This window comes from Stegostoma tigrinum, chromosome 24 (genome assembly GCF_030684315.1).
Source record: "Stegostoma tigrinum isolate sSteTig4 chromosome 24, sSteTig4.hap1, whole genome shotgun sequence".
NCBI classification, from domain to species: Eukaryota; Metazoa; Chordata; class Chondrichthyes; order Orectolobiformes; family Stegostomatidae; genus Stegostoma; species Stegostoma tigrinum.
The window spans coordinates 31,929,801-31,954,921 of NC_081377.1; the positions used below are offsets into that span (position 1 = coordinate 31,929,801).

The 25,121-nt window shown below is 41.9% G+C and overlaps 1 protein-coding gene across 7 annotated transcripts in view; it reads right to left on the minus strand.

Annotated features, from left to right (window-relative positions):
- LOC125464939 (ribosomal protein S6 kinase 2 alpha-like) overlaps nucleotides 1-25,121 on the minus strand; it is a 302,768-nt gene that overhangs the window by 11,381 nt on the left and 266,266 nt on the right. For all 7 annotated transcript variants that reach the window (XM_048557885.2, XM_048557881.2, XM_048557880.2 and 4 more), the window contains 3 exons: nucleotides 16,661-16,822; nucleotides 12,121-12,197; nucleotides 5,801-5,918 (listed from right to left, as the gene is read on the minus strand). In XM_048557885.2, the coding sequence (XP_048413842.1) occupies nucleotides 5,801-5,918; nucleotides 12,121-12,197; nucleotides 16,661-16,822 (357 nt within the window). The remainder of the gene's footprint in view (nucleotides 1-5,800; nucleotides 5,919-12,120; nucleotides 12,198-16,660; nucleotides 16,823-25,121) is intronic.

Consider the following 25,121-nt stretch of genomic DNA (forward strand, 5'->3'; position numbering starts at 1 on the left):
GACAGGTACATGGATAGGAAAGGGTGAGAGGGAAATGGGGTTAGTTCTATTTTGGAAACCTGGTTGGCATGGATGAATTGGGCTGAAGGGTCTGCTTCTGTGTTGTATGACTCTATCACCCAAAACTTATCAGATAAAGATTAGGTAATAATTTGTCAACATACACAGTCAGTATCAATCAAATATAAATACTTACCTTATTCACTCACCCACCCTCCCTCACTCCCTCAGGAAAAGAGGAACAAAAACAGATTTTCTCTGCGGAGATTGGTCTCCTGAAAGCAAAAATTCATTGGACGATGGATTACTCTTGAAGTAAAAATGTTAAGGTGTGGAATATTCAAGAATGTCTGATGTTTTGACCATGTGGTCAAGTTATTAAGCATGCACGATTGTCTCTGAAGTCTTGCAGACTGGATTTGCTTAGGAATTACAATCTTGGGATGTTCTTTCAAAAGAACAAATAGGCTTCACCCTGAACTCAACAAGATCTGAGAAAAAAAACTCTCACACAACACGTAGTTAGGGTATGGAATGTACTGTCTGGAAGTGTGGTGGAAGAAGTTTCAATTGAGGCATTCAAGAACATACTGGATGATAGAAAGAACATGCAAAGGTACGAGGAGAAGTCAGGAGATTGGCAATAAGCAATCTGGTCATGATACCTGAAGAAGGTTTTTCTATGATTTTGAATGATCTCCGTAAAGTCAGTATGACAGAAGTAGTGATGCAGTTGTGGTATTGTTGCTGGACTAGTAATCCAGTGATCCAGATAATGTTGTGGTGACCTGGGTTTGAATCCCTGCCATGGCAAATGGCAACATTTGAATTCAATTAAAAACTGGAATTAAAATACTAATGACCATAAAATTATTGATTGTTGTATAAATCTAACTTGTTTACTCATGTCTATTTGCAAAACAGAAACTGCATCCTAACCTGGTCCAGCTGACATACGAGTCCAGACTCATGACAAAGTGGTTGACTTTGGATTATGCTCTGAAAGAGGCCACTCAGTTGTACCAACGCTACAAAGAAAGGAATGAAACCAGACAGACCACCTGGCACAGACTAAGGCACTGAAAACATCAATGGCAATTTAAGCCCTGTCAAATCTGTAAAGTTCTCCTTACGTATATCTGGGAGACAGTGCCAAAATTGGGGGAGCTGCCTCTGGACAGGTCAAGCAACAGCCTAACACAGTCATATTCACAAAATCATACACTACAGGCACAAAGTCCCAGATAATGCCATCACCACCCCTGGACATGTCTTGTCCTACCAGCCCGACAGACCGAGCAAAGGTGGCAGCACAGTGGTATAGAGTCAGGACTGAATTGCTCTGTAAGTCCCCATGAAGTCTTGTGGCATCAAGTCTTACATGAAGAAGGAAACCTCCTTCTGGTTACCACATCCGGCATTCTTCCTTGACTGATTAATCAATATACCTCTATGTTGAACACCATTTCAAGGACACAGTGAGGGTGGCAAGGACACAAAATAGGTGGGGTACTTCAAAGTCCATCACCGACAGTAGCTCAGCAGCAACAAACTGGTTTAGTCCTAAAGGATGATACAGCTGCTACACTGAGTCAGCACTCGGTTGTGAGGGAAAAAAAACATTCTTGACCACATACCAATTTGCCTGCCAACAGATAGGTTAAGTGAGTAGGCAAAGAACTGGTAAATGGAGTACAATGTGGAAATATGTGACATTGTCCATTTTTGCAGAAAGAATGAAGAAGCATTATTGGTAAGAGGATGCAGAGCCCTGAGATGCAGAGAAATCTGTGTGTCCTACTGCATGAATTAAAGAATGCCAATCTGAAGGTACAGCAAGCTAATAGAATGAATAATTTCTGAAGAAGGGTCCCGATCCAATACATCAGCTTTCCTGCTCCTCTGATGCTGCCTGAGCCTACTGTGTTCCTCCAGCTCTACATTCTGACTCCAGCATCTGCAGTTCTTGCTATCTCTAATAGAATGTTATGTTTGGTTGCAAGGGGAACTGAATGAAAGGGTAGAGAGGTTATGCTTAGAGTTATTGGTGAGACTGCACCTGGAGTACTGTGACCAATACCGGTCACCTTACTTATGGATGGATCTTGGTATGTTAGATGCAGTTCAGAGAAGGTTTATACAAATATTTTTTGGAATGAGCGGATTGTCTTATGAGGAATGGCTAGATAGGCTAGGCCCTATCTCTCAAAGTTAGATGAGTCAGTAGTGACTTAATTTGAAACATAAGGTCCTAAGGGGACTTGACCAAGTGGACGTTGAAAACATGTTTCCTCTTTAGGTAGAATATAGAATGAGGGATCATAGTTTAATAGTTAGGGGGTGCCCATTTAAAACAGAGATGATGAAACTTTTTTTTCCTCTCAGAGGTCTTTGGAATTTCCTTCCTCAACAGATAGGGGATGTAGATCTTTAAGTATTATTAAGGCAGAGATAGATAGATTCTTGATAGCAAGGAATTAAAGATTATCACAGATCCGAAGGGTTGTAGAGTTGAAGTTACAATCAGATCAGTCATGATTTTATTAGTGGTGTAACAGGCCTGCAGGACCAACTGGCCTTGTCTTGTTTCTTTGTCATATGGAGACAAAGTCCTTCACACTGAGAATACTCTCCATTGCGTTGGGTAACACTATCACTGTGCTAAATGGGATAGACTTCAAACAATTCTAGCAACTCAAGACTGCATATCCATGAAGTATGTGGGCCATCAGCAGCAGTGGATTTGTACTCTGACACAATGTGAACATCAAATCATGGATCCAAATCTGATTCAACAAAGAGTGCAGGAGCACATACCAGGAGGCAGAACCAGACACGTCTAAAAATGAGGTTTCAACCCCGTGAAGCTACAAAACAGGACTATTTGCATGTCAAATAGCATATGCAAATGATAGATAGAGATAAATGATTCCACAGCCAACAGATTATTTCAGCTCAGCAATCTTCCCACATCCAGTCATGAATGGTGGTGGGTGGCACGGTGGCTCAGTGGTTAGTACTGCTGCCTCACAGCGCCAGGCACCAAGGTTCAGTTCCACCCGCAGACAACTGTCTGTGTGGAGTTCGCACATTCTCCCTGTGTCTGCATGGGTTTCCTCCGGGTGCTCTGGTTTTCTTCCGCAAGCCAAGGATAAGCAGATTAGGTGGATTGGTCATTCTAAATTGCCCACAGTGTCCAGGGATGTGTAAATTAGGTGGATTAGACAGGAGAAAAGCAGGGTTATCGGGAAAGGGTAGGGGGATGGTTCTAGTGGGATGCTCTTCAGAGGGGCGGTGTGCTTGTTGCGCCAAATGGCCTGTTTGCACACTATAGGGATTCCATGATTGTATGAATTAAACAGCTCACTAAAGGAGGAGGCTCCACTAACATCCCTGTCATTCAGTTCAAAAACATCAGTTCAAAAGATAACTTTGAAGCATTTGCAACAATCTTCAGGAAGGTGTACTGAATGGATGATCCATCTCGGCATCCTTCTGAGATCCCCACTATCAGAGATGTCAGTTTTCAGCAAATTGATTTGCATTGGCCATGACAACATTCTGGTAATAATACTGAAGATGTATGCTCAAAAATTTGCCCTAGCCAAACTGTTCTTGTCTGCTTTTCTGTACAGGACACACCATCTAGAAGCCAGTGTTGTAGGTAGACAACTCCAACCTAGCCAATTACTGCCCGATCAGTCTACTCCAGATCATCTGTAAAGCGATGGAAGGCCTCATCAATAGTGCTATTAAGCAGCACTTGTTTAGAAACATCTTACTTGCCAATGCTCAGTTTGGTCTCTGTCACGTTAGCTCATCTCTGACCTCATTCCAGCTTTAATTCAAAGAAGGATAAAAGGAGATCAATTCTAGAGGTAACAGGTGTACAGTCGGATGAACACAGCAGGCCAAGCAGCATCAGAGGAGCAAGAAAGCTGACATTTCGGGTCCAGACCCTTCTTCAGAAATGGGGGAAGGGAAGAGGATTCTGAAATAAATAGGGAGACAAGGCGAGGCAGACAGAAGATGGATAAAGGAGAAGATAGGTGGAGAGGAGACAGACAGGTCAAAGAGGCGGGGATGGAGTCAGTAAAGGTGAGTGTAGATGGGGAATTAGGGAGAGGTTAGGTCAGTCCAGGGAAGATGGACGGGTCAAGGAGGCGGGATGAGGCCAGTAGGCTTGGCTCCTCCTTGGCCTGCTGTGTTCATCCAACTCTACACCTTGTTATCTCAGATTCTGCAGTATCAGCAGTTCCTACTATCTCTGTATCAATTCTAGAGGTGCAGTGACAGAATGACTGCCCTGGAGATCAAAGCTGTTTTTGACAGTGCAGCGTCAAGGAACACTAGCAACAGTGGCGTTGTTGGGAATCAGAGGTAAAACTCTGTGCTGGTTGGAGTCATACCTGGCTCAAACACATGGATGAATTTTTAAAAAATAGGAAGAGGAGGACAGATCTTAGGGACCAATAAAGTCCAACAGCAGGAGTAACAGCAGTTGCAGGAGATAATTTAATTCTTATTATTTATTTTAATTATTATCATGCTGTAAAACACATACTTTATGCTTATTTATATGGTCGAAGCTACTTGCTTGCTTTTGTACTTAGCTTTAGCCTGCTTACCAAAGATTTGTTGGATATATATTTCTGTTCTAGATTACCCAATGGCTTGTTATTTAAGGGGGACACTGTAGAACCCACACCTCTTCATCAGGTCAATTGGAAAAACAAAAACTCCAATCCCACTCACACAGATCACAGCAACTGGGCATGCAACAATATTCGCCAACAGGGTTGCAACTACTTTTCCAGTCACGAGTGTGGACAGAAGGAAAAGGTGGAATATAAAAAAGGAAACTACAACTTATGAAATTGTCTCTGATGTTTTCACACCATACATCACAATCAACTGTTTGATCACAGTGTCTCAGAGGATCCAAAATGCAACTAAGAAAACAACAGACCTGCGGAAGAACTATATCAGAAACTGAGGAATGGTCACTGGACCCGATACGTTAACTCTGATTTCTCTTCACAGATGCTACCAGGCCTGCTGAACTTTTCCACAACTTCTGTTTTTGCTTGAGGAAATAACAGTCACTTAGGAATAACAACAAATTTCTATTTTGAGATATTAATTTAAAAGTTAAATTTTGAACATTGATAATAAAGTTCCTCACTCACTGTAAATACCACAGGCAAGATGCCTTGTCCCAAAGTGACCATGGAAGCTGCATAAGTAATTGTCCTCAACACCAGATGCATCTATTTCTGGGCTCTATTTCTCACATTCACCTTTTCTGGACTCACCATTTTCTGCCAATTCACAATTAAATATTGGCAGTTTTATACTCACTAGAAGTTACTTCAAATTAATTCAAGATAGGACTCTATAACAGCTAACAACAAAGATAGATTTTTCTGGGCCAGATTTAGGAACTGAGTCACACATAAAACCTTTCCCCATTATAGTTGTTCTATTGTTTACATTTAAATGTAATTGTAAAATCTGGTATTTTATCACAGTACGTTCTCCAAAGGAAAGGGCTGACATCTGTCAACGGGGTCGAACAGAGGAGTGCGGTAGGATTTGAATGATGATCTTGAATATCAACACACTAACACTGAATTGTAGTGTGATTCATCTTGAAATTGCATTTTTCACTCATTGTCAAATCTCCCATTCCCAGAATGAAGATCCAGATAGCTGGGAAACCTGCATCTCAATTTCTCAACAATACTGAAGATCGGCACATCTGGCAGCATCTGTGAATACAGGAACCTTTCAAACTGACCTTTGCAGCAGAAGAGGCTTTGTCCCAGTTTCCACCCTGGAGATTGTAGTGTCCGCTCCCAATCCTAGCCAGAATCTCACTTGGCGTATCATCGGGACCATTAGCAAAAGGGGTGTATCTGATCCAAGATAGCCAAAGAGAAATATAAATTCCGTTAACAGTCAGGTATTGCACTTTGTATTTTCATTAGAATGTATGGAAGAACAGTCAGCTACAGTTGTTCCTGGCAGTTTCCCAAAAGCTCTACGTATTGATTTGCGAGGGAATGTTATTAGTAACTTATTCCAAAGTACAAAAACTGATTCAGGATCTTAATTCCAAGCACATAATTTCAAAATATTTGATGTTTTTAGTTTATCTACCTCTATTCAAAAATGGAACGTAACACCAGTGTGAATAGATTGAATGGACCTGCATTCTAGTTAGGGGGCAGCTTTTTATTCCTATCATCATCTGTTAAAAATAAAGGCCAATTATGTTTAACAGTGACTTTGAATAAAAACTATATGGCAAACCATTGCCTCAAGTTTCAAGTACAGATAAAACTTCACTTAGTATGAAAGGATTGTACATTGTTATAAAAACTAAAAGAACTGTGATTGCTGTAAATCAGGAACAAAAATAGAAGTTGCTGGAAGCTCAGCTGGTCTGGCAGCATCTAGTGAAGAAAATATCAGAGTTACCGTTTTGGATCCACTAACTCTTCCTCAGAGAAATGTGAACTCTGTTTTTTCTTCACAAATGCTGCCAAGCCTGCTGTACTTCCAGCAACTTCTGTTTTTGTACTTTGTTATCCTTCTTTAACTTAGATTTTGTATGCTATCAGCTAGTAAGTCCAGTTAAACTGCCTCCAGTCATTACCTCATAACCAAACATGAATAACATTTTGCAGGAAACGCTGAACCCTTCATGAGAGCACCTCTTAGTACTCCAGCTGAAGAGTATAATACTTTGCCATCTACTTTTGTCAGATAGTTATTAGTGGGGTTGGAAATTCAGAGTGATTTAAATAGCAACTCTCATCAAAAGCAGATTAAAACACAAATGTTGGTTCTGCAATTTAGGTATTTGTCTGTCTTATTAATGCACCCACATACAAATCTGCAAATGCACAATGCATTTTACAGCTACTAAATTACATGCCTGAAAAAAAATCACAGCCATCATCAGGTGCCTTTAAAAACTGAAATGATTTTCAAAAAGATTTACGTATTAGTCATCTGCAAACAATTTGCTCAAGTTACACTGATGTGGGAGAAAGAGGCAGACAATTTGTGCATACTAAGATCTAACAATAATGATTTTAATCCTGAAAGAATCTGTTTTGTGAATATGGGATGTTGATCAAGCAACTATGGAATCTCCTCAGTATTTGAATAGTGCCATAAGACACTCAATGCTCACCTCAACAATCAGAGGGCGACAGCTTCATGCCTCACCTGAGAAATAATATCTCAAATCACACAATTTTGCAAATACTATGTGTTTGAGAAAGATGCCAAATAATAGTGTACATTTTGAAGCACAAGCTCCTACTTAGATGTCAGAGCATCATTAATTGAATTAAACTGACACATAAGGAGAAATTCAACAATGCTGCAGACAGACAGCAATATAATTCAACAACAGAAATGTGGTAGCTAATTTTGCTCAAAGGTACCAAACTGCAACGTGTACACAAGCATTTGGAGAAATCATGCCACTGAATTGAAATTATACTTTAATGTAGATTTTATTTTATTTCACAAATATCTTGTGAAGCACGACACATTATAATGCAGAACTCCACAACTGTATCATCACTCTTGGATCTGTTGGGGGTTCTTCACAGAACAAAACTCTTTCCAGCATCACCATTTACAGAGATTAACGCACACTCTTGCCTGTAACTATCATTTGGTGAGAAGAATAAACAGATATCAGATGACTAAGATGGCAATAAATGTTTAGAAATTGTTAGTTAAAAAGAGACCAAGGCTTAGCTGATTTTTTTTTACCATTTACATGGTGTAACAGTTGATATAATAATGAGGAAATGTTGATTGAATGGCAATCAATTTCTAGTCAATAGTCCACAACCAGAGTAGGAGTAGGCAAGAAAACCCTTCAGTAGTGAAGATTATTGGAAATTATAAGTCTAAAGTCATATGGTGTCCCAAGCATACCAGACTTAACTCTTCAAAATACAAATAGTAAAGTACAACATTAAAGAATAAAGGCCACAACTTGTAGCATCCATTTAATATAAGCACATATAAATAAGGGCATAGGAAACTGGAGTTGGGGGGTCAGGGTCGAGGTGACCTGTTGGACTATTGTTACTCAATAAGACTGAAATAACTACAAAGAAGCCAGTCCTGCTGCCAAGCCCCCTTTATATACATATCAAAAGTCCTTGACATTGGTTCAGCTGTCTCAGAGCAAGTTCTCAGGCTGTCAGAATGACTGACGCTCCTCTTTTTATCTGTCAGCCAGGGGTCCCTGATTGGATCAGATTAACAACCTCAATCCGGGAACTATTATACTCTATCAGATCCACCTGGCTGAACGTGTTACAACCACTACAAAGTTCACTGCCTTTTATTCTGTGATATGACATTTTCTTCATTAATACAAATCTGGTGCACTGAGTCAAACATTGTATGATTTGCACTTTTTCTTCAACTACATAAAGCTTATAGAACAAAAACAGGTCCATGAGACAGGAAACCACAGAAATACAACTCTTTTCCCAAGAGGGAGAAATACAATGTGCCACCAGTAAGGGAGAAGGGAATTTCAATATTTAATCTCAAATCAATTTCTCAAAGAGTCAAAGACCAGAAAATTTTCACAGATTAAGTCGAGTAGATTGATAGGCTGCCAGTAATAGTTTATGGGAGTGGTTGAACAAAATTTAGGCTCAATAATTAAAAAGAGCGCAGTTCGCACTATTTGTGTAACTACTGTACATAAGATTCTGACAGTGAGGCTTTGTTCATGTTAAAAATTTACATCTTGATCACTTCTAAATGCTTCACAAAAATTACTTATGCAGGAATAAGAGGCAAGCAATTTGTGTTCAGCAGGATGTCACAAAAATAAATTAGTGCTACAATTATCTGTTCCGTGGTGTGTATCAGACTTGTTGAGACTTAGGCTAGATATTTTGTTCTAAGTTTTTTAAGATGTGTTATGTGACACCATTGGAGCAGGAGGAACATGAACCCAGGTTTTATGTCTCACAAGAGCCCTTGAGACTTTGGCTATGTGGTCGCAGATTAAGCAAGACTCTAATGAACGTACTAGCTGAATTAAAGTGCAGATATATGAACTTGCAAAAATTAGAATTTATTATGATTTACAAAAACAACACAAGGAACCCAATAAATAAACTTTTAAAATTAGCTTCAATGGAAGGAGAAAGCAAAAAATCTTAAAACAGAATTGTCTAATGATATTTGATTCCAAAATAGGGCTATATTGACAGGATTCCTCCTTTTACAGCTTCTTGAAGCTTACCTTTAAACCACTTTACTTCTTTGTGAGAAGCATTTTGTCATTTCGTTTCCTACCTGTCAGACTAACTGGCAAGTGTTTTTAGTGTGCACAAGCACATTGTATACTCAGATACCTGAAAGCAGTTTTTAACAATTAGAAGAATGAATCCCCAACATACCCATAAATTTGACCTATGATTCTTGGCTGTTCTTTCAAGTAGAGTGGCAATTAACATGTGTCAACATTTTCCAATCAACCTGTTCAGAGATGTTGTTACACACCTCTGGAGCATGTAGGTCTCTGGCTCAGAGTTGGGATGCTACCATTATATGCCACAACAGCCCAGCTAATGTGCTATATGATGATAATGACTGTCGCTTAAGAGTTGTTTCTGCTGAAATGAAATCTATGCAGTAAATATGCTCATGGGGCATAATTATCAAAACACTCATCTATTTAGTTGTTGCATGTCAGTAAAATAAGCCTTTGAAGCTATCAGTTCGACCACCATTGATACTTAGATGTGTCGCACAAAAGATGCTGGAGTAAAATTCACATATTGGGAAATGGTAGCATGACAAGAGAAAATCTGTTCAAGGGGAAACTAAAAACAAACAACAGATACAAATATTGAGATCAAGAGTTTGATAAGAGGATCAAGTACAGAACATAATGCTAAAAATTTCCACTGGCAGATGGAAGCTTCACACCATTGTCTTTCATTATTCATGGGGCATAAGGCAGTATTTATTGTCATTCTTAATTGTCACAGAAGGTGGTGGTAAGCCATTTTTTGAACTGCTGCAGTCCAGTGGTGAAGGCACATTAAAGTGCTATTAGAGAGGGAGTTCTAAGATTTTGCCCTGGTGAGACTTGAGGTACAGCAATATAATCCCAAAGTCATGATGGTGTGCAAGGGAGGAGGGAGTCAGCAGATCCTGGCGTTCCTGTGGATCTTCAACTCTTGTATTTCTGGCTGGTTGAGGTTACAGGTCTGCAAGGTGTTGTCAAAACAACCTTGAAAAATTGCTACAGTATATTTTGGAGGTGCTACTCAATGCTACCACAGTCCATTGGTGGTAGCACGTTTATTACTAAATATAAGGCAAATGGGATATCAGAGTTGCAGGCTGTTTTGTCCTGGATGGAATGTGATTTTTGAGTGATGTTGCAGGTGCATTCTTTCATGTAATTTGGTAAAATGGATAACAGGCAAAAGATGTGGCACTGGTTGAAGAAAAAAATAGTTTTCACTTGGTATTTCAAAGTAATGAATAAAGTGATAAGGACCAGGTGTTCAGGGGAAAATGGCAGAGTAGGACAGATTATTGGAGTCTACAATCAAGTACAGGACAACTGAACACCTTGAAAATTTTCACTTAATCAGGAAGAGTCAGCATGATTTCATAACAGGTAGGTATACTCCACAAACCTCATTGAAGAGGTTATTATAGTAGCGGACAAGGGAATGTCAATGGATGTGGTTTATAAGGACTTGCAGAAAGCATTTGAAATAGTCCCAAGAGACTGTTAACTAAGGTAGTAGTACATGGAACCAAGGGAAAATTATTAACATGGCTAAGAAATTATTTGAGTGATAAGAGACAGAAAAAGGGATAATTGGTAGGTATTCAAATTGGGAGGATGGAAGCAGTGATATCTCACAAGCATGTGTGTTGGGGCCTCAATTATTCATATTATTTATATGACTTGTATAATGGCATAGAAAGTCATATATCCAAATTTCTGATGACTCATAATTAGGCGGTATTGTAGATAATATAGATGATAGCAGAAAATTATGAAGGGAAAGTGATAGACAAAGTGGATGGACAAAACTGTGGCATGTAGAGTTCAATGTAAGCAATTGTGAGGTTATCCATATTGGACCCAAAAGAATAGATCAGAGTACTTTATATCTGGTATGAAGCAAAATGCATTTTTAATTATGAATGTCCAAAGAGACTTGGGGGTTCAGGTGCACAGAACTTCAACAGGTCACCATCACGTGCAGAAAATAATCAAAAAAGCTAATGGACTGCTTGCCTTTATATCTAGAGTGCCGGAATATAAGGATACATAAGTTATGCTACATTATACCACATTTGGAGTACTGTGAGCAGATCTGGGCACCACACCTTAGGAAGGATAAATTAGCCTTGGAGGGAGTAGGTTTGCAAGAGTAGGTTTGGACTTCAAAGATTAATTTATGAGGTGAAATTATACAAATTGGGCCCATTTTCTCCAAAATTTAGAAGATTAAGAGGTGGTCTGAATTAAGTCTTCAAGATAACAGTAAAAAGGGGAAAATAAAGATAAACTATTTCCATTGTTTGGGATTCTAGATCAACGGGGCATAGTCTGAGAATTAGGGCCAGAACGTTCAGGAGAGATTTTAGAAAGCACTACCACGCAAAGGGTGGTAGATGTTTGGAACTCCCCCACAAATGGCAGTAGATGGTGGGTTGGTTGTTCATTTAAAATCTGAAAAGGTAAGTTTTTGTTCAGGCAAGGTTCTAAGGGATTCAGCCAAATGCAGTATATGGAGTTAGGCCACTGATCAGCCATGATCTCATTGAGTGGCAAAAATGGCTTATTGCTGTTCCTATGTTCCCATGTAGTAGCGACTGATGGTGAAGGAGTAGAACTAGGGACCCAGAAGCAGTGGATAGTGTGCATGTTAGAAATCAAACAAGAATAAAATGGTCATTAATATCATTACTTGCACTTTATGAGACTGCCTTTAGTTCTATCTTTTTGAGACGGGTACAGTTACAAATGGATCACATAAAGTCTTGTCAAAATACTGGCTGCAGACAAAGGAAAAAAAGGTCACTCACCCAGCCAACATGGTGTAAAGTAAAACACCCAGACTCCAGATATCACAGCCTTCATCATATCCTTGGCGTTTGAGAACCTGGACACAAACACTTCCACTTACATTTTATTTATTGTGATATACTACTATTTCTCAAGAGCAATAAACTGAATGTTTGAGATTTAACTCTTACAAAAATTTATAGATATACAATACTTAAGTGATGAACCTAGGAGAATGTATCAGAGAATAAAATGTAACTTTCCACAACAATAAACCTATTCTACACTTTCTGGCCTGGATCAGCAACTTTGAACAATAATGTCCAAACCAGGAGCTGCCCAAATAAAGGTAGTTCAGTAAACTTTGACATCTTGTGATCAGAGATGATGGGAACTGCAGATGCTGGAGAATCCAAGATTAAAAAAGTGTGAAGCTGGATAAACACAGCTGGCCAAGCAGCATCTTAGGAGCACAAAAGCTGACTTTTCAGGCCCAGACCCTTCATCAGAGAGGGGGATGGGGACAGGGTTCTGAAATAAATAGGGAGAGAGGGGGAGGCGGACCGAAGATGGACAGAGGAGAAGATAGTTGGAGAGGAGAGTATAGGTGGGCAGGTAGGGAGGGAATAGGTCAGTCCGGGGAGGACGGACAGGTCAAGGGGGCGTGATGAGGTTAGTAGGTAGGAAACGGAGATGTGGCTTGAGGTGGGAGGAGGGGATAGGTGAGAGGAAGAACAGGTTACAGAGGCGGAGATGAGTTGGGCTGGTTTTGGGATGCAGTGGAGGGAGGGGACGAGCTGGGCTGGTTTTGGGATGCAGTGGGGGAAGGGGAGATTTTGAAGCTTGTGAAGTCCACATTGATAACATTGGGCTGCAGGGTTCCCAAGTGGAATATGAGTTGCTGTTCCTGCAACCTTCGGGTGGCATTATTGTGGCACTGCAGGAGGCCCATGATGGACATGTCGTCTGAGGAATGGGAGGGGGAGTTAAAATGTTTCGCATCTGGGAGGTGCAGTTGTTTATTACAAACCGAGCAGAGGTGTTCTGCAAAGCAGTCCCCAAGCCTCCAAGATAATAAAATGTGAGGCTGGATGAACACAGCAGGCCAAGCAGCATCTCAGGAGCACATTGGCCTGCTGTGTTCATCCAGCCTCACATTTTATTATCTTGGAATCTCCAGCATCTGCAGTTCCCATTATCTCTGATACTATTTTAACCCCAAGCCTCCACTTGGTTTCCTCAATGTAGAGGAAGCCACAACGGGTACAGTGGATGCAGTATACTACACTGGCAGATGTGCAGGTGAACATCTGCTTGGTATGGAAACTCATCTTGAGGCCTGGGATGGGGGTGAGGGAGGAGGTGTGGGGGCAAGTATAGCACTTCCTGTGGTTCCAGGGGAAGGTGCCCGGTGTAGTGGAGTCCACCTTCCCCTGCAACCGCAGGAAGTGCTTCTCTTTACCCCACACGTCCTCCCTCACCCCCATCCCAGGCCCCAAGATGACTTTCCATATCAAGCAGATGTTCCCCAGCACATTTGCAAATGTAGTATACTGCATCTACTGTACCCGTTGTGGCTTCCTCTACATTGGGGAAACCAAGCGGAGGCTTGGGGACCGCTTTGCAGAACACCTCCGCTCGGTTCGCAATAAACAACTGCACCTCCCAGTCACGAACCATTTTAATTCCCCCTCCCATTCCATAGACGACATGTCCATCCTGGGCCTCCTGCAGTGTCACAATGATACCACGCGAAGGTTGCAGGAACAGCAACTCATATTCCGCTTGGGATCAATGTGGACTTCACAAGCTTCAAAATCTCCCCTTCCCCCACTGCATCCCAAAACCAGCTCAGCTCATCCCCGCCTCCCTGACCTGTTCTTCCTCTCATCTATCCCCTCCTCCCACCTCAAGCCGCATCTCAATTTCCTACCTACTAACCTCATCCTGCCCCCTTGACCTGTCCATCCTCCCGGGGCTGATCTATTCCCTCCCTACCTGCCCACCTATACTCTCCTCTCCACCTATCTTCTCCTCTATCCATCTTCGGTCCACCTCCCCCTCTCTCCCTATTTATTTCAGAACCCTCTCCCCATCACCCTCTCTGATGAAGGGTCTAGGCCCGAAACATCAGCTTTTGTGCTCCTGAGATGCTGCTTGGCCTGCTGTGTCCATCCAGCTTCACACTTTGTTAACTTTGACATCTTATTCTTATTTCTTGTTTCCTGTTCGAATTACATGTGCCTAAGTTAGGTAACAGCTATACGTAGAGCCATTGCTTTATTAATTAATACATTTTGTCAGAGAACATCAAAATCTGTCATCATTAACAATTTAGACAATCACACATTTATATGAAAACAGATTGATTTGGTACACAGGCATCCAATTATGCATTTAACAAAGAAAACTAAAAGTTTCAAGTTACCATAAAAGCAAATTTAGTGCAAAATACTGGAAATCTGAAAATAGAAACATAAAATACTAGAAATACACAGCAGCTGCAGAGACAAATGACAGAATTTTAATATCAGTGAAGCGAGTTTCACCTTCTGGTTTAAGGCTGAGAATAGAGTTCATGGGTGAGAGGAAAATCATGGACAGGGCAGTGGCCAGCAGCAAGGGCAGAAAAGTGGTGTTCAACATTCCAACTCTTTGCATGCTCTTCTTGATGCAAAGATCCTTAATCAACCACTGAGTGCCTTTCAATGAGTGTCCGCAGAAGCCCTATTATTGCTTTCCAGGGCCACCCATCCACCTGCTGTTGCGTGACTATCAATAGTGAAGGGAGGAGGCCCTTATGAGGATATTAATTTTCAACATATATTCCTCAATTTACAGCAGGACAGGAAGGCCACTGAAAAGCTTTCCTAAGGGTTTTTGTTGTACAGTGGTGGTGTATCTACCTCTGAGCCAGAATACTTGGGTCGAAGTCCCAATTGATACAGCGGTGAAAATAATAACTCTGAACAGGTTGATTGTAAAATATCAAAAGCTTTCCTATCATGGACTTAATAGGCACTGCTGCGTAGGCAGAAGTAACACCAATTGCTGCCTAGCTGCCCAATTCAATGCCCTACCATCCATCAAACTCTCCACAGGGAAGGCAGTGATTTTTGGCTAAGGTTTCTAGCTTTTTGATTTTTATAACTTTTGACTTGCATATCGTTGTTGTAAATTGTTCCATTTTCCATGCTAGGTGAGTATGTAAACACACAATTCATGAATGCAATAAAGCTCAGAATGTCCAATTTAACTCAGGTTTGTGCTAAATCAGGTGCTGTCAGTCAAAGTGACAATTAGGCTGAGCATCCCAGGATTTAGCATCCGAGATTGCAGTGCCATATGTTGAAAGTGAGCCATATGCCTCCTACTAATCACCATTCAGTGCCATGCAAGTATCCTCATGTACTCATCTATTTCTGCACGTACTAAATGACAACAAAGTTTGGGTTCAACTGAAACACCCTTCACATCTAAATGGTCACAAAGTTAGTAACAAGAATGTATTTTTCTTTATTCATTCAGGGATATTGGCTTCACTGGCTAGGCCAGCATTTACTTCCTATTTTTGAACTGCTATAGTTTTTTTTGAAGTAGGTACACCCATAATGTTGTTAGAGTGGGAGTTCCACATTTTTGAATCAGTGACAGCGAAGGAATAGCGATATCATTCCAAATGAGGATAGTGAGTGGCTTGGAGGGAAGCTTGCAACCAGTGATGTTTCCACAGATACACTCTCATTCTTTGAGATGATAGTGGTCCTATATTTGGAAGGTGCTGTGCAAGGGAGCTTTGGTGAATTTCTATGGTGCATCTTATAAATGGTACACACTGTCGCGACTATGCATCAGGTGGAGAGTACGTAGGTTTGTGGGTATGGTACTGCATTTGTCCAGGCAAGTGGGAAGTATTCCATCATAGTTCTGACTTGTGGCTTATAGATGGTGGATAGGCTTTGGGAAGTCAGGATGTAACTCTCTTGCTACACAGTTCTTGGTCTCTGATTTCTTATGTCGCCGCAGTGTTAGTCCAGTTGCTGGCCAATGGAATCTCCCAGCATGTTGATAGTGGGGAATTCAGCAATAGTAAGGCCTTGAATGTCAAGGAGTGATGGTCAGATTTTCTCTTGTTGAAGATGGTCACATGCGTGGCACAATGTTACCTCTCACTTATCAGCTCTCGCCTGGATATTGCACACATCTTGCTACTGCTGTACATGGACTGCTTCAGTATCAGAGGAGTTATAAATAGTGCTGAATGCTGTATAATCATCAGCAAAGATCTCTCTTTTAACTTTCCGATAGAAGGAAAATCACTGGCAAAGCAGTGAAGATGGTTGGACCTAGGGAAATCCTGCAGTGATGTACTGGAGCTGACATGATTCATCTCCAGCAACCGTAATCATTTTCCTTCATCCTAAGAATGGTCAGCTTGGTAAGGTACTGGAGAGAAGGTTACGCCAAAATTCAGCACTACCTTTGAGACAGACTGGAAAGGAGAAAGCTGCCATAAAAAGGAGAAAAATGAACTCTCATCATGCTTAAAAGATTTCTCACCTCTGGAGCAACAAAGTTGGCTGTATAGCAGGGAGTCATTAGGAGTCCATTGTCAGCCCTCAGCTGCTTAGCAAAACCAAAGTCACAGATTCGAATAGACTCAGGGTTACTTGATTCATCTACATACAAGATGTTGCTTGGTTTCAGATCTCTGTGAACCACCTGCAAGCAAGAAGTATCTAATTATACTTACTATTAAACAGGCAAAGTGTATGCAAAGAGCTGTTCAACAGATCAAATCATCGTTCGAGATTTTGTTCAAATATTTTTCACAACCAGCAAACTAAGTTGGCAGTGCCACGAGTAAAGATTGTTTTCACTTTGATCATCCTCTGAATAAATCACATCAAAATTTTGTGTATTCATTCACAGATGTAAGCATTGCTGACAAGGCCAGCAGTTCTTGCCCATCCCAAACTGTCTTTGTGAAAATGGTGATCTGCATTATTAAGCCAAGCAGTACAGAATTCATGCAATATTCATAATAAAGTAAACAAATTGACTGTGCAGATTTAAGTAAATAAATAGGAAATGATAGTCATTACAGAGATGAGGCTGCATGATGTCAGGGATTGGATCTTGAATATTGGAGAGTAATTGATTTTCAAGAAGAAAAGGTAGCTAAGGAAAGGTGAGGGTTAGCACTGTTAATCAAGGATGGCAATGATGCAATAGGCCAAGGCTTATACACTTAATGGTAAGGTCCTAGGAAATGTTGCTGAACAACAAGACTTTGGCGGCACGCATATTAATAGGTTCATGAAAGTGGAATCCGAGGTAGATAGGAAAATGACGAAGGTGTTTGGTATGTTTGCCTTTATTGGTCAGTGTATTGAGTAAATGAGTTGGGAGGTCATGTTGCAGTCGTGCAGGACATTGGTTAAATCACTTTTGGAATACTGCATTCAATTCTGATCTCCCTGCTATATTGTTATGAAACTTGAAAGAGCTCAGAAAAGATTTACAAGGATATTGCCAGTGTTGGAAGGTTTGTGCTATAGGAAGAGGCTGAATAGGCTGGGATAACAAGGTGTAGAGCTGGATGAACACAGCAAGCCATGCAGCAACAGAGGAGTAGGAAGGCTGACATTTCGGGCCTAGACCCTTCTTCAGAAATGGGGGAGGGGAAGGGGGTTCTCAAATAAATATGGAGAGAGAGGGAGGTGGGTAGAAGATGGATAGAGAAGATAGGTGGAGAGGAGACAGACATGTCAAAGAGGCAGGGATGGAGCCAGTAAAGGTGGGAGTTAGGGAGGAGATAGGTCAGTCAAGGGAGGACGGACAGGTCAAGGGGGCGGGATGAGGTTTGTAGGTAGGAGATGGGGGTGAGGCTTGAGGTGGGAGGAGGGGATATGTTGGAGGAGGGACAGGAGGGGAACTACCAAAGACATTTTCCCTCCCCACCCTTGACTGCTTTCCAGAGGGACCACTGTCTCCAGGACTCCCTTGGCTGCTCCACAATCCCCTCCAGCCTCACCACACCCGGCACATTTCCAGCAAAGGTGAGTGTAGGTGGGGAGGTAGGGAGAAGATAGGTCAGTCCAGGGAGGATGGACAGGTCAAGGGGGCACAATGAGGTTAGTAGGTAGGAGATGAGGGTGGGGCTTGAAGTGGGAGGTTAGGACGGCGGGGACAAGCTGGGCTGGTTTTGGGATGCAGTAGGGGGAGGGGAGATTTTGAAGCTTGTGAAGTCCATATTGATACCATTGGGCTGCAGGGTTCCCAAGCGGAATATGAGGTGCTGTTCCTGCAACCTTCAGGTGGCATCGTTGTGGCACTGCAGGAGGCCCAGGATGGACATGTCATCTGAGGAATGGGAGGGGGAGTTGAAATGCTTTGCGACTGGGAGGTGCAGTTGCTTAGTGCGAACTGAGGGTAAGTGTTCTACAAAGCAGTCCCCAAGCCTCGGCTTGGTTTCCCCGATGTAGAGGAGGCCACAATGGGAACAGCGGATACAGTTACCACATTAGCAGATGGGCAGGTGAACATCTGCTTGATGTGGAAAGTCTTCCTGGGACCTGGCACGGGGGAGAGCGGGGAAGTATAGGTACAGGTGTAGCACTTCCTGTGGTTGTATGGAAATGTGCCGGGTGTGGTCAGGCTGGAGGGGAGTGTGGAGCAGCCAAGGGAGTCCTGGAGACAGTGGTCCCTCCGGAAAGCAGATAAGGGTGGGGAGGGAAAATGTCTTTGGCAGTTCCCCTCCAGTCCTTCCTCCCACCTATCCCCTCTTCCCACCTCAAGCCCCAGCCCCATCTCCTACCTACAAACCTCATCCCGCCCCCTTGACCTGTCCGTCCTCCCTTGACTGACCTATCTCCTCCCTAACTCCCCACCTTTACTGGCTCCGTCCCCACCTCTTTGACCTGTCAGTCTCCTTTCCACCCATCTTCCATCTGCCTCCCCCTTCTTCCATATTTATTTCAGAATCCCTTTCTCCTCCCCCATTTCTGAAGAAGGGTCTAGCCTGAAACGTCAGCCTTCCTGCTCCTCTGATGCTGCTTGGCCTGCTGTGTTCATCCAGCTCTACATCTTGTTATCTCAGATTCTCCAGCATCTGAATTTGCTACTAACTCTGAATAGGCTGGGGCTATTTTCCCTGGAGCGGCAGAGTTGGTGACATTATAGAAGTTTATAAAATCATAAGGGGCATAGATAGGGTGAATAGCCAAGGTCTTTTCCCCAGAGTTTCGGAGTCCAAAACCAAAGGGCACAGATTTTCTGAATGGGTAGGGTTTAGAGGGATATGGGCTAAATGCAAGCAAATGAGACGACATCAATTTAGGATATCTGGTCAGCATGGACAAGTTGGACCGAAGGGTCTGTTTCTATGTTGTATGGCTCCATGACTCTAGTGACAGATGACTTTTGTTCAGGAGGTCAGGAGCTAGAATGGTTTTGGATGGAGAGGAGGAATAGTCGGGGGGAATAAATCACTCGTGGGAGTAGTCTACAGGCCCTCTAACAATAACCATAATGTAAGACGAAGTAGCCAATAAAATATGTTAGGTGTTAGTGATAAAGAGATAACAATAATTATGGATGATTTTAACCCGCATATAAATTGGAAAAATCATAACAGCTACTGTAGTGTAAATGTGGAGTTCACAGAATGCTTGCAAGATGGCTTCTTGGAGCAGCATGTTCAGGAACCAACTGGAACACAGTTACACTAAACTTGATATTGTGCAATGTGACAAGATTAAGACCTTACAGTAAAGGCATGCCTAGGTGGTCGCAATCATAATATGACTGAAGTTTAAAATTCAGTTTGAAATTCAAGACTGTTATTTAAAAATAAGGAAACTTTATGGGAATGAAAGCTGAACTAGATAAGGTGAACTGGGATGCACGCTGGGAAATAATAAAGAAAAAGTGGCAATCATTTCAGAAGTTACTTCAGAATTTTACACTTACGTGAGGAATAAGAGAATGGTCAAAGAAAGAGTAGGGCCGATCAGGGATAGCATAGGGAACTTGTGTGTGGAGCCTGAGGAGGTAGGGGAAGCCCTAAATGAGTTTTTTGCTTCTGTCTTTACGAAAGAAACCAACTTTGTAGTGAATGAAACCTTTGAAGAGCAGGTGTGCATGCTGGAATGGATAGAGATAGAGGAAGCTGATGTGCTGAAAATTTTGTCAAACATTAAGATTGACAAGTCGCCAGGCCCGGATCAGATTTGTCCTCGGTTGCTTTGGGAAGCGAGAAATGCAATTGCTTCGCCACTTGCGAAGATCTTTGCATCCTCGCTCTCCACTGGAGTCGTACCTGAGGACTGGAGAGAGGCAAATGTAATTCCTCTCTTCAAGAAAGGAAATAGGGAAATCCCCGGCAATTATAGACCGGTAAGTCTCACGTCTGTCGTCTGCAAGGTGTTAGAAAGGATTCTGAGGGATAAGATTTATGACCATCTGGAAGAGCATGGCTTGATCAAATACAGTCAACACGGCTTTGTGAGGGGTAGGTCATGCCTTACAAACCTTATCGAGTTTTTTGAGGATGTGACTAGAAAGGTTGATGAGGGTCGAGCTGTGGATGTGGTGTATATGGACTTCAGTAAGGCATTTGATAAGGTTCCCCATGGAAGGCTCATTCAGAAGGTCAGGAGGAATGGGATACAGGGGAACTTAGCTGCTTGGATACAGAATTGGCTGGCCAACAGAAGACAGCGAGTGGTAGTAGAAGGAAAATATTCTGCCTGGAAGTCAGTGGTGAGTGGGGTTCCACAGGGCTCTGTCCTTGGGCCTCTACTGTTTGTAATTTTTATTAATGACTTGGACGAGGGAATTGAAGGATGGGTCAGCAAGTTTGCAGACGACACAAAGGTCGGAGGTGTCGTTGACAGTGTAGAGGGCTGTTGTAGGCTGCAGCGGGACATTGACAGGATGCAGAGATGGGCTGAGAGGTGGCAGATGGAGTTCAACCTGGATAAATGCGAGGTGATGCATTTTGGAAGGTCGAATTTGAAAGCTGAGTACAGGATTAAGGATAGGATTCTTGGCAGCGTGGAGGAACAGAGGGATCTTGGTGTGCAGATACATAGATCCCTTAAAATGGCCACCCAAGTGGACAGGGTTGTTAAGAAAGCATATGGTGTTTTGGCTTTCATTAACAGGGGGATTGAGTTTAAGAGTCGTGAGATCTTGTTGCAGCTCTATAAAACTTTGGTTAGACCGCACTTGGAATACTGCGTCCAGTTCTGGGCGCCCTATTATAGGAAAGATGTGGATGCTTTGGAGAGGGTTCAGAGGAGGTTTACCAGGATGCTGCCTGGACTGGAGGGCTTATCTTATGAAGAGAGGTTGACTGAGCTCGGTCTCTTTTCATTGGAGAAAAGGAGGAGGAAAGGTGACCTAATTGAGGTATACAAGATAATGAGAGGCATGGATAGAGTTGATAGCCAGAGACTATTTCCCAGGGCAGAAATGGCTAGCACGAGGGGTCATAGTTTTAAGCTGGTTGGTGGAAAGTATAGAGGGGATGTCAGAGGCAGGTTCTTTACGCAGAGAGTTGTGAGAGCATGGAATGCGTTGCCAGCAGCAGTTGTGGAAGCAAGGTCATTGGGGTCATTTAAGAGACTGCTGGACATGCATATGGTCACAGAAATTTGAGGGTGCATACATGAGGATCAATGGTCGGCACAACATTGTGGGCTGAAGGGCCTGTTCTGTGCTGTACTGTTCTATGTTCTATGTTCTATGTTCTAATTTTATCAGTAATTCTATTGGGCAAAGATGAGGTGGCAGGTCATATGCTTGGCCAGAATATACAGAATGACAGAATGACTAAAAGCTTAAATCAGAGAAAGAAATTAGCATAAAATGAAACTAGCTAGAAATGGAAAGACAGATAGCATGGGGCTATATAGATATTTAAAAAGACACCAAATAAAGTGAATGCTGGCCCCCTAGAAAGCGAGAATGGGATTATCACAGTAGTGAACGAGATGGTGGATGAAATTAACAAATATTTCTTTCCCTATTCACTACAGAGGACACAAAAAAATTCCAGTAATAGCTGTAAATCAGGAGATGAAAGGGAGAGAGGAACTTGGTGAAATTCACCAAAGACCCTCAGACAACACCTTTCAAACCCATGACCAATTTAATCTAGGAGGATACATGAGAACATTACCACCTGCAAGTTGCCCTCCAAACCACTCACTACTCTAACTTGGAAATATGTCATTTTTCCTTCATTGTGGCTGGGTCAGAACTCTGGAATTCCCTTTTGAAAGGCATTGTGAGTCTACCTGGAGCACATGAACTCCAGCAGTTCAAGAAGGCAGCTCACCGCTACCTTCTCGAGGGCAACTAGGGACTGGCAATAAATGATAGCCCAGGCACTAACACCTGCATCCCACGAGTGAATAAAAAAATTGAAGGAGTAATGAACAAACTGATGGAGCTGCAGGCTGACAAGTCTCCTGATCCTATGGACTTCATTCTCAGGACTTCAGATAGGTGACCAATAAGCTCATAGATGTGTTGTTAATTTTCGAAAATTTCCTTGATTCAGACTCAAAGTACCACATGTAACTCCTTTATCCAAAAACAAGACAGACAGCAAATAGGAAACTACAGGACAGACATCTATTTTGGATAGGTGTTAGAATCGACCATTACTACACACTTAGACATCAACGTAACTGGGAAGAGTCCGCGTGGTTTCATGAAAAGGATATCATGTTTAACCAATTTATTATAATTATGTGAAGGAATAATGTATGCTTAGATAAAGGAAAGATTGTAGACATACCATTCTTGGATATCCAGAAGACATTTGACAGGAAGTCACAAAAAAGGTCATCATGTAAAGTAAGAACTCATGGTGCACGGGTTAATATATTAGCATGGATGGAAAATTAATTGGCTGCCAGAAAACATAGTATGATGGGCAAGATGTTACGAGTGCAGTCGCAGCAGTCAAAGCTGGGGCTCAGTCTTTTACAGTTTTATATCAAAGGCTTAGATGAGAGGAGAGAACACAAGATAGCTACATTTGTAGTCACTGAAAAGTGCATTGTGGAGAAAACATAAAGAGGATGCAGACAGATATAGACAAGTTGAGCGAGAGGACACAAATCTGGCAGATGGAGTTTAATGTGGAAAAATATTAACCTATTCATTTCAGAAGGAAAAAAAGGATGGTATTATAAAAATAGAAAATGACTTCAGAATTCTGAGGTGCAGGGGGACCTGAGTGTTATAACACAGGGGTCAGTACATTTTTATTGAGGTACAGCACGTAATCTGGAAGGCTAATGGAATGCATTCGTTTATTACAAGAGGAATTCAAAAGTAAGAGCATTATGTTTCATTTATACAGAGCACTAGGGGGAACAACATCTAGAATACCATGCAGATTTGGTATCCTTAATTAAGGAAGGGCATAAATGCATCAGAAGTGGTTTGGAGGGTATTTACTATATTGGTGCCTGTTCTGAGCAGGTTGTCTTGTGGAAGTTGGACAGTCTGGGTTTATTTTCACTTGAGTTTAGAGGAGTGAGGGTCAACTTGATTGCAGTATACAATTTCCTGAACAGTTTTGATAGGTAGATGTGGAAAGGATGTTTCTGGTAGGTGAGTCCAGAACAAACTGGTACTGCTTAAAAATTAAGGACAGCTCTTTTAGGATAGAGGTTGGGAGACCTTTTTCAGAGGGTTGTGACTTTGGAACTCTCTGCCTCAGAAGGTGGTTGAGATGGCCATTGAATATTTTTAAGGAGGTCGATTTGATTCTGGTTAGGCAGGAATTTCAAAACTTTTCAGAGGAAAGGACTCAAAAAATTGACAAGGATGTTGCTGGGATTGGAGAGTTTGAGCTATAGGGAGAGGCTGAATAGACTGGGGCTATTTTCCTTGGAGCATTGGAGGCTGAGGGGTGACCTTAAAGAGGTTTATAAAGTCATGAGTGGCATAGATAGAGTAAACAGGCAAGTTGTTTTCCCTGCGGTGGGAGAGTCCAAAACTAGACGGCATAAGTTTAAGGTGAGAGGGGAAAGACCTAAGGGACAACATTTTCACACAGAGAGCAATGCACGTATAGAATGAGCTGCCAGAGGAAGTGGTGCAGATTGGTACAAATATAACATTTAAAAGGCATTGAGGTAGGCATATGAATAGGAAGAGTGTACAGGAATATGGGCTAAATGCTGACAAATGGGACTAGATTTATTTAGGATACCTGGTCAGCATGGACGAGTTGGACCAAAGGTTCTGTTTCTGCGCTGTATATCTCTATGACTCTATCTGAGGATTTGCAATGGCGCTGAACACTGTGTAATCTTCAGTGAAGATCAGAACTTCCAGCATAGAAACATAGGAGACTGGAGCAGGAGTAGGCCCTTCAACCCCTGGAGCCTGCTCTACCACTCAATAGGATCGTGGTTAATCATCAGGCTCAACACTCCAATCCCGCCCTGTTCCCATATCCTCGACTCCTTTAGTTACAGGAACTATAGCTACCTCTTTCTTGAAAACACAATGTTTTGGCCTCAATCACTTTCTGGAATAGTGAATTCCAATAGCTCACCACTCTCTGGGTGAAGAAATTTCTCCACATCTCAGTCTTGAAAAAGTTTATCCCTTATCCCTAAAATATGACCCCCTGGTTCTGGATTCCCCAACCATCAATAACAGCCTTCCTACATCTAACGTAGAGTCATAGAGTATTACAGCATGAAAACAGGCCCTTTGGGGTGCCCACTCAGCCAGTTCCAATTGCCCTACAGGTACTTCACTATGCCACTACATACCCCGCAAGTATAATGTGGGCGAAATGCAGTTTAAAGTTCTTTCAACACCTCCTGCATTGTGCTTTAGCATAATATCAGAATTTCAATCCCAATTTAGCCAAAAACATTTTAATTTTCCACCCTTCATGCTTAGTCTTTTGACAGTTAATATAACACTATTTTATTTTGATAACTTTTCAGAATTGGGATGGTGAGCAAAAAATTATTTA